Raw genomic sequence first — 9566 nt, forward strand, 5'->3', positions numbered from 1 at the left:
AGCCTTGTAAAAATATGGATTGATTTTTTCTTTTTTTGAAGAAATACTTGTTTGACCAAAAAAGTAAAAAAAAATTGTGAAAATACTTAACCGTAAACCAACTCAACCCAAATCAACCCTAAACCAATTGAAACTAACCACCGATCACCGCCTGCCTCTTGCCAGCCACCGACGCCTCTAGCCGACCCCCTCTGTCTTCGGTCACCACTCTCATTGACAGTCATCGACAAAAACCGCCAGTCATTGTTTTCCCCGCTGGCCAACACTCATAACGACGGTCCTCGACAGCAACCGCCAGACATTGCTCCCCACTGCATCCCTATCGGCGGTTCCGACGGAAACCGTTAGCACTGTCGGCCCCTACTTTCAGCCTCCAACCATTGACCACCGCCCGCCACCACCACCATCCTAGAAGCTAAATCATAAAAACTAAACCCCTAAATCCAAAAATCAAACCTAAAATCCTAAAAACTAACCCAAACCTAAATAAGTATTTGAAATATTTTTATTTAATTAGCATTTTTATAAATAGTTGTAGTCAAACAAGTATTATCCTTAAAAAAATAGCCGACTAAATATTTAGTAATTATTTTTATTTTTTATTCTATAGATTATCCAAAATCCAATGTCAGATATTTTCTTGGAAATTCAAAAGAAACAGTATTTACCAGAACTCCAACTGTTTGGCTTCGATCTATCGAGAGATTCTTAGATAGACTTAGTCTACCACGTCATCCGTGGACTAAGCCTATCATATAATGACACGTCATTAAAACGATGGCAATCTTGTAAATTCGTTTATTACTTATTTACACTTTTGAATAGTAATATTACAAGATTGCCATCATTTTAATGACGTGTCATTATGTGATAGGCTTAATCCACAGATGACGTGGTGGACTGAATCTACCTAAAAATTTCTCCTATCTCTCTATCTTTGGGGAAGAAAAAACCCCACAAAAAGCAATCAAATCTGGGAATGGGAAATACATGAAAAGAAAATATTTATTTCGAAAATGAAATTGCGGCTGCAAAATAAGAAAACTTTGGAAATATGTTGACAACTGTGGGAGTAAAATTGTTCCGAACCGTTGAAATAGATAACTGAATTTGAAGTATGAATCCCTAGAAATCTCAACTACCCCAAAGATTTTATTTCAAGAAAATGCTGAAATCATGGGCCATTTTACTCCTACTCAAAAATCTCTACGCCTCTTTTCAACTTCAGCAAAATCAATTGGAACTCACTCACTACTCACTTCATCTCTCAAAATAATAATAATAAATGGATTGATTCCCAGGAATTGATCTAGTCATCTCCAAATTATAATATATGAAAATTATTCTTTTGGAACATTTCCAAGTTTTAATTATATTATTTTAAAGATGAAAGTGGATTCCATGTTTTGGTGAGCTTCTTTTTTACTTTCTTTATTAGTTTTTGTATTCTTTGAGTTCGATCATGGCGAGTTTCAAAAATATTTGTCTAAATATGGAAAGAAAACAAACAATTTCGATAATGCTGTGCATGTGTAGTTTCGAAACCAGAGGAGGGAAACACCGCACCGTACGTTCTGTTATTTAACGAACATTAGTGGTGGCGGTGGTGGGGGCGGTGGACGGCTTTTATTTTAAGCTGCTGCTGCTCCGAATCTCGATAACTTATTATTTATTTAACTCATTTCAACTTATTTATGGCGTTAATGTTGGAGTCAAATGAGCCATTCCTTGCTCCATTTTGAGGCAACTTATTAAATAAAATAAGAAATATTCATTATCTTAATCTATGAAAGTAAGTTATGTTAATCTCTTTTCTTTATCATTAATTTAATGTTTCTTGTGTTTAGGAAATCTGATTACTTTCTTGATTAAGCTATCTAAGATTGTTCTAAGTTTTTGTTTTCTGTTTTTGTGCATGTGCATTTGGTTAATGATCTGATTTTGTAAATGATTATCTTTGATCAATTCTGTTTTGTAGTTCAAAAACCAGAGTTGAAGTTGAAAATTCTTGATACAAGTATTTTCCTGGTATATAAATTCACATAATAAAGAATGGCTGTGGCTGATTTACATGGGCTGATGTCAATGTCTTCTGGCATCCAATTATCGCGCCATGACAAGTTTCTGTCTTCGCGGTTTGCTGGCGAAAAAGTGGGAATTAGCTCGGTTTCTGGTTCTCAAATTGGAAAGATTAATTTTCCCCGGAAAATGTGTAATAAAGCAACAACTCGGTTCTTGACTACTTCTGTCCTGGCTGATGTTGCTAAAGATTTTATGGTAATAAATTTGCATTCTTTTCCTTTTTGTAATGGCCCGTGATCTTTGCTCTTATGCAGTGCTTGTATGCAGAACTGCGAGGCTCCGGTGCTTGTGAAACCAGAAGCAGATCCAAAGACGGTTGCATCTATTATATTAGGTGGTGGAGCGGGGACAAGATTGTTTCCTCTTACTCGTAGAAGGGCTAAACCAGCTGTAAGCTAACTTTACATTCTGGTGGATATTCTGATTTCGTTACTGTAGTGTTGATTTCAATCCCATGAACACTTGCATTTTGACTTCTCTACATGGTAGGTACCAATTGGGGGATGCTATAGATTGATTGATGTTCCAATGAGTAATTGCATCAACAGTGGAATCAACAAAATTTACATCCTTACGCAGTTCAATTCTCAGTCTCTCAATCGTCATATTGCTCGAACATATAATTCGGGAAATGGTGTAAACTTTGGCGATGGAATTGTTGAGGTATGCTGAATGCCTAAATCACCTGATGAATAGGGCTGTGTGCCATCCCCTTCTGCCTATGCCCCTAACTTTACTAACTTCGTAATGGTAGGTTTTAGCAGCCACTCAAACACCTGGGGAATCTGGAAAGAAGTGGTTTCAGGGCACAGCTGATGCTGTAAGACAGTTCCTCTGGTTGTTTGAGGTATGAGAAATGTAGTTATTTTGTGAAGATATGTATCGGATTAATTTCCTTATATAGTAATAGTTATCTTACAGAACCATGTGAGTTACAGAAATGTGGCATTTCATATTCTCAGCTTTCTAGTGGGGTTATGTTAACTTTTGCAGGATGCAAAACATAGCCACATTGAGAATATTCTGATATTATCTGGCGATCATCTCTATCGGATGGATTACATGGACTTTCTGCAGGTTGAAGCATTATTTTCAGATTCTATTAACAAATTCGTCTTTTATGTATCCCATGTTTTTTTGTAATTTTGTGAATGCTTATCTGCAGAAGCACATTGATTCTGGTGCTGACATTACAGTCTCTTGTCTCCCTGTAGATGACAGGTACTAATTTTAGGCACAGTTTTTATTCCTCAACCAACTTATACTAGCAGATCCCTTTCACTTATTTGAAGTTGATACATTTGCTTTATTATCCTCGTATTTCTTCTTGCTAACAGCCGCGCCTCTGATTTTGGGTTGGTAAAGATTGATGCGACAGGGCAGATCAATCAATTTCTTGAGAAGCCCCAGGGAGAAAGTTTGAAATCTATGGTATTTCATCCTTTCTTTGCCTAAGAGATAATGAGCAGATTTTTATCCGAGTTTGAATTCAGTATGCACCTGATTACCAATTTCCAATTGCCTCAGAGAGTAGATACAAGTGCTCTAGGATTATCAGAGGCAGATGCAAAGAAGCTCCCATACATTGCATCAATGGGAATTTATATGTTCAAGACGGATGTTCTGCTTAAACTTTTAAGGTAATTTGAATCTCTCATTTACATTTCTCTAACAAAAATACAGTGGTAGGCAGACCTGCCGTGTCTTCCCTTACAAGGTATATTTGATAGCAGAAAATCAGGCAACAATTCCTGTCAATTGATGAACCTATCATATGGTATAATCTTAGTCCATTGTGACAGTTCTGTGATGAATTGCATCATTCATAATCGTGTGGTTATTTATGGTAATCATCATGCCGTGAAAAAGACAGCTTGAATCGTTCAAAGTAAAATGTTTATTATTCTTAAAAAGTCAATTTTTTCCCTTCCATTTTGTATCGATGGCTTTGTCAATCTATCATTTTTCCTCACAAGTATCAGAGACTGAAATACTGGTGATGCACTTGTTTCCTCAGGTGGCACTATCCAACAGCCAATGATTTTGGATCAGAAATAATTCCATTGTCTGCAAAAGACTATAATGTTCGGGTAACTTCTCGAAAGACTATCCTTAACAGAATCCTTGACCTGAATGCTGCATCACATGAGTAATATATGACATCTTGTGGCCTTAAAAAGTTAAACCTGACATATAATGTGTTTGGAAAATTGCCCTTCATGCATAGAAGTTAAATCTGAATTTGGTTGTCTGAATGAGTAAGTCAAACGATTATTGCTCATTTCACGGCAGGCGTATCTATTCAATGACTACTGGGAGGACATTGGTACTATAAAATCCTTCTTTGATGCCAACTTGGCTCTAACTGATCAGGTAGCTTTCTCTTTTAAGTTTCATGACTTAAGAATATATTCTTTGGGCTAGATCACAGCTTATAATTTACCATTCATTGTCCATCTTTTTGGAAGCCTCCCAAGTTTCAGTTCTTTGATCCACTCAAACCAATCTTCACATCTCCCAGGTTTCTACCGCCAACTAAAATAGAGCAGTGCCGGGTATGATAATTTTACTTACTGCTGACGCGCTGTAATCTTAAGACTATGATGTAGAGTGCTGTGCTAATTCTTTATTCTACTATAGGTAAAGGATTCCATAATTTCACACGGTTGCTTTTTAAGAGAATGCAGCGTCGAACATTCCATTGTTGGGGTTCGCTCAAGACTAGAATATGGGGTTGAGCTGAAGGTAAATAATCTGTTCTCATTTTCTTTACATGACATTCTTCTATTCGGCTTAAACTAGATATATAAAATGCCCCATCTAACAGACATTCTTCTGCATTTATATTAACAGGATACGATGATGATGGGTGCTGATTATTACGAAACTGAGGCAGAGATAGCAGCTGCTTTAGCTGGAGGAAAAGTTCCAATAGGTGTTGGCCAAGATACCAAAATAACGTAAGTAACTAAACAAAATATTCTCGGCAAATCTTTTTCTCATTTTTTGCTTGTTGGCATAAATATAATTATTTATATTACTCTTGCAGGAACTGCATAATTGACAAGAATGCAAGAATTGGGAAGAATGTGGTGATAGCAAACAAAGATGTAAGTATTAATGTTTTTTAGTTTTCCTACAATTTATTCTTCTGTGGAGATAGGAGATTGAGCATTTAGGAAATGACACAGCATAACCAAGTTATTTCAGTTAAAACTACAACTTCGTTAGAAATTCAGCTATGTTGCACGAAAACTTGTCAACCAACGTTTCGGTAATTCCATTCCAGGAAATACTTTTGAAACTCGAAAACTTTGTATTCATAAATCAATCTTATAAAAAATATTGTTGTATTCCGTTTCGACATTTCCTTACGAAAAGTAGTAGTAGTGATCTAAACAATTGGTTTTAATTTTGGCATGAACTGCAGCATGTGGAAGAGGCAGAGAGACCATCTGAAGGATTCTACATTAAATCAGGAATAACTGTAGTGGTGAAAAACTCTGTTATAAAGGATGGGACAATCATATAGTATTAATTTTTTTCTTGAAGGCAAAATGGGGCATCATACATACATGTAGATTAGAGATCAGGGTCATCTTTTTTCTAGGTTCAATAAGCTTAAGCAGCATTAATTCATTGATCATCATGTACTTAAATTATTATTTTTTGGGATTTTTCATTCAATAGATGATAGTTTGGTAGACTGTTGAGCTATTATACTAGCAGTAGATGGACTTTCCTCCAACACAACCTCATACCCATCACCCCAATTACCCATATCTTGGGCCATGAGTTGCCAGAAAAGCCCACCACAAAATGGGCCCCCATTTATCACACTGCTGTATATTGCATCATAGATTTTCAAAAAATACGTGTCCCTTTTCTCCAAGCTGTATCCAGAAATTTTGGAAGATTTTCCAAACTCCCCAAGAATAAGTGGCTTTTTAAGCACCAAACTGGAGTCTTGAACATGGGCTTGGACCCATTTGTTCACAAATTCAGACTGCTCATCTTCACTTGAATTTGGCAACCTGCCAATGAAATGTTTTACAAAATGATGAGCTATAAATTTATAAAAGAAGGTAAAATTTAGATTTAATGACATACAAATGTACCATTGCTCAGGGTATAGATGAATGGTGGCAAAATCTATGTGAGGAATTAGGTTGTTGGAGATAAAATCAGTTCCAACTAAGTAACTATTGGGATTAAAGTGCTTCTTTGAATCTCCATAAAATCCTTCTAGTCCTATTTCTAGGAGATGGCTACTATCAATTGATTTCACATAGCCTGCCATTTCTTTTACCCACTCCTGCATGGAATGTGCAAAGTTCACCACATCAATAAAGATTATTTAATTCTAATTAAAATCAATACACTTATACTAACTAAGGATTTTAATCAAATTAGTTTATATCACGAACTTCATAATTTTACATAGTGAACTGATTTCACTTATTTTTTATCGGTATTTCAAGGACACCCCTTGTATAAATAGAATATTTGAACCAAATTGATAAATTTAGTTTGGCTCATTTTTTTATTAAAAATAAAATCAGTTTTTTTAGTTTGGTTTTAGATATAAAAAAAATTAGTTAATTTTTAATTCAAAACGAATTGATTAAATTGGCTAGTTAGGTTTGATTTGAAAAAAAAATTCCTTCAAATTTCGGTTTTGTTCAGTTTAAAAAAACGAGTCCGGTTCAGTTTGGACCGAATACACACCCTAACAATGATAGTTTGAGTTGCATGCACTTAATTTATTGACTAGTTTGATTTAAAGGTAGCTAGGTAGTAAAATAATTAAATACCTGAATTAATGTAGTATCGGAACGAGGTTCATTCATAAGTTCCCATGCAAAAATGGTAGGATCATCTTTATACGCCACTCTTGTTATTGAGTTGATTCTCGTGAGCACAGCCTGCATATACAACCGATTAATTGTATTTCCAACAAGTGTACGCTATCTAAATATATCAAACAAATTAACATTCAAAACTCAAAATTATTGTCCTTTTTCATGCATTTCTACACTCAAATTGCTACAACCAAGAGAACCGTGATGCTGACAATCCTATGACTACTTTGCCAGAAAGATCAAGCTCTGAACCTAGTGTTAACATTTTCGAGGTTACTACTAGTATAAGTTTTTTTTTAAACTCTTAAATTTTAATTTTATCAACCGCGATAGGTCATTACGTACATAAATTCAAGCGAAAAATTATTTACTGTGGCCGATGAAAAAACATTTATCTTTCATTTTTTGCCATATGATTATTTAAAAGATATTCATTTTGAAATAAAGTACATACTTTGATAACCTCAAACTAAATAGAATATGACAAATATTTTATACACGTTGCTCGCATAAGCAAAAAATCATCAAAAATCATTTAATGATCTACCGTTGGTAAAATAAAATTTGGATGTTATTATATAAAAATATTACAGTTTGGTACCCGTAAATGTTTTAACTCGATAAAGTTATAACTAAATGAGTCTTAAGCTCATTTTGTGCTGAAAACAGAAAATCATGATGTCTAGCATGTTTGATATTGTTATCAATTTATTAATGTTTAATTAGACAAATTAACTTGTAAAGCATTTCACGCAAGTGAGTCTTGAATTAAACTAATTGACTTAGCACCTTGACATGGTTTTTATAGTATGCTTTGACAATAGGGTTTGTGTAAAAATCATCATCGCTAGTTATTTGCTGACCACCTTCCCTTGCCCACTGAACGTACTGTGTTCTACCTCCATAATCTTTAAAATTATTCACCAAGCTCAATATCACATAAATCCCATGGTTTTTTGCTTCTGACATCACAAAATCCAGTCCCTGAAATAAATTTCAACACTACAAAATGTCAAAACCGGCGAAATAATTTTAAATATGTATATAGTTTTGAAATGTTATAAGCGTTTTTGAAATGAAAATGTCTAGACATCATAGACGAGGAAAATTTACGGGTAATTAATTATATGTAGAAATATCTAAACTATTGTTTTTTTTTTTCACTTCTATTACCAAACTTGTCAAACTTTAATTTCTTTTCAATTTGGTTAACTAAACTTTTTAATTTTGTTTTAAATAGAGGTTTTCGATGAAAATGCATGCGCGGCCATCAGATTTTTCTCCTAAAAACTTGTTTATGCATACGTTACAAACTTTCAAAAAAACACAAACGAAAAACGATCGTATATGAAAATATCATACTCAATGTATACATTTTGGCCGGAAAACCTTCGTTAAAATGAAATTAAAGTATAGTAACTAAAATAAAACGAGTCAAAACTCAGTAACCAAAATGAAATAACGTGATATGATCGATTACCCATAATTTTATTGGTTGAGTTAATTACCTTGAACATGTCTTCATTGTAAGAGCCTGGAGAAATTTGTAGTGGTTTATAACCACCGTCGCTAAAAGCCCAAGTTCTAGCAACATTCATGCCATTGTTGGAAGCTTGAAGAAATGCAGAGGTGACTTTAGATTTAGTTGATGAATCAGAAGCCATGTACATCATCCAATACGCATTAAATCCATTCAAGTAGAAGGGTTTGGTGTTCATTAGAAAATGGGTACCATTTGATTTGGCAAAAAATGTACCATTAAATTTGGTTTCTGTGGTTAGAGATTGAGCGTTGCAGTAATTTGCATGTAAGTGGACGAGAACTAGAAGAACTGCGGAAGAAAAAATGTTGAATTTTGTCATCTCTGAGAAATAACTAGCTTGACTAGAATCAATAAAAACAAGTTTAAATGTTCATTTTAATGAAGAGAGGGGTTTTTTTGGTCAATATATCCTCGAGTATGGTGTAAGATTTGATAACGCACCATTAATAAATAGAGCCAAAAAAGATTAACTTTAAGTAACTGTTGCAGCTCATTTGACTAGCTATTAATTATCTTTCGCATCTAATTTATTTTTAGTTTATCATGAGATAAAAAATTGTTGAGCTATTTTTATTTTTTTGATAATTTGTAGAGTTTTCGAATTTGAGTCTCTCTATGTGATTATATACATCTAATTAGAAAAAAAAAATTATCAATGTTAATGTGTTATAGTCAGTGGCGTAGCTAGATGAAGACCAAGAGGGGCAACTGCCCCTCTTAATTTCATGTGATTATTTTTACTAAATATCCATATAAAAAGGTTTAGTCATTAATTTAAACTTTAAAGTCTAAAAATTCACTTAGTTGGAGGTAAATTTACTAAATAAATCTATTCTTTTATTTGATTCACTTTTATCGATTTATTGCTTGAAAAGTTGAAAGATTAACTTCACTTTAACTAAAAGATAATTTTTCTAGAAAAAATCTACCTAAGTTTTATTTCCCTAATTAAATTGATTAAACTGTAATTATATCTCTATATTTAATCAGTTAATTTAGTTATTGAAAATAATATGGTTTTTAAATTTTAATTAATTAAAAATAAAATACAGCTTTTCGAAAAATTATTAAGTAAACTA

At 33.7% G+C, this 9566-nt stretch overlaps 2 protein-coding genes across 3 annotated transcripts; one reads left to right on the forward strand and one right to left on the reverse strand.

Annotated features, from left to right (window-relative positions):
• Positions 1 to 1128: 1128 nt before the first annotated feature.
• Positions 1129 to 5786, forward strand: LOC126653989 (glucose-1-phosphate adenylyltransferase large subunit 1-like). 2 transcript variants are annotated; one of them, XM_050347994.2, is made up of 16 exons: positions 1129 to 1409; positions 1979 to 2277; positions 2350 to 2472; positions 2572 to 2745; positions 2837 to 2929; positions 3076 to 3159; positions 3248 to 3303; positions 3420 to 3513; positions 3610 to 3722; positions 4100 to 4172; positions 4375 to 4455; positions 4551 to 4637; positions 4723 to 4827; positions 4936 to 5042; positions 5132 to 5192; positions 5513 to 5786. In XM_050347994.2, exons 2-16 carry the CDS (start codon positions 2053 to 2055, stop codon positions 5612 to 5614), a joined length of 1578 nt encoding a protein of 525 aa, XP_050203951.1. In that variant the 5' UTR covers positions 1129 to 1409; positions 1979 to 2052; the 3' UTR covers positions 5615 to 5786. The 2 variants fall into 2 exon arrangements, with proteins under 2 accessions (XP_050203951.1, XP_050203952.1); XM_050347995.2 differs by lacking the exon at positions 1129 to 1409 and adding an exon at positions 1622 to 1792.
• LOC126653990 (mannan endo-1,4-beta-mannosidase 4-like) lies at positions 5737 to 8918 on the reverse strand. The gene is made up of 5 exons (XM_050347996.2): positions 8453 to 8918; positions 7734 to 7928; positions 6897 to 7007; positions 6201 to 6397; positions 5737 to 6116 (listed from the first exon to the last, which is right to left on the reverse strand). Exons 1-5 carry the CDS (start codon positions 8804 to 8806, stop codon positions 5762 to 5764), a joined length of 1212 nt encoding a protein of 403 aa, XP_050203953.1. The 5' UTR covers positions 8807 to 8918; the 3' UTR covers positions 5737 to 5761.
• Positions 8919 to 9566: the final 648 nt, after the last annotated feature.

Source organism: Mercurialis annua, linkage group LG6, assembly GCF_937616625.2.
Source record: "Mercurialis annua linkage group LG6, ddMerAnnu1.2, whole genome shotgun sequence".
Taxonomy (NCBI): Eukaryota; Viridiplantae; Streptophyta; class Magnoliopsida; order Malpighiales; family Euphorbiaceae; genus Mercurialis; species Mercurialis annua.

What these genes read in the sequence shown, in the direction of transcription:
- LOC126653989 (XM_050347994.2), top strand. Translation starts at nt 2,053, where the DNA reads ATGGCTGTGGCTGATTTACATGGGCTGATGTCAATGTCTTCTGGCATC. An exon ending in ATGTTGCTAAAGATTTTATG is followed by an intron (nt 2,278 to 2,349) that starts GTAATAAATTTG and finishes GCTTGTATGCAG; the next exon opens with AACTGCGAGGCTCCGGTGCT. An exon ending in CTAAAATAGAGCAGTGCCGG is followed by an intron (nt 4,638 to 4,722) that starts GTATGATAATTT and finishes ATTCTACTATAG; the next exon opens with GTAAAGGATTCCATAATTTC.
- LOC126653990 (XM_050347996.2), bottom strand. Translation starts at nt 8,806, where the DNA reads ATGACAAAATTCAACATTTTTTCTTCCGCAGTTCTTCTAGTTCTCGTC. An exon ending in ACAATGAAGACATGTTCAAG is followed by an intron (nt 7,929 to 8,452) that starts GTAATTAACTCA and finishes AATTTATTTCAG; the next exon opens with GGACTGGATTTTGTGATGTC. An exon ending in CCGATACTACATTAATTCAG is followed by an intron (nt 6,398 to 6,896) that starts GTATTTAATTAT and finishes CATTCCATGCAG; the next exon opens with GAGTGGGTAAAAGAAATGGC.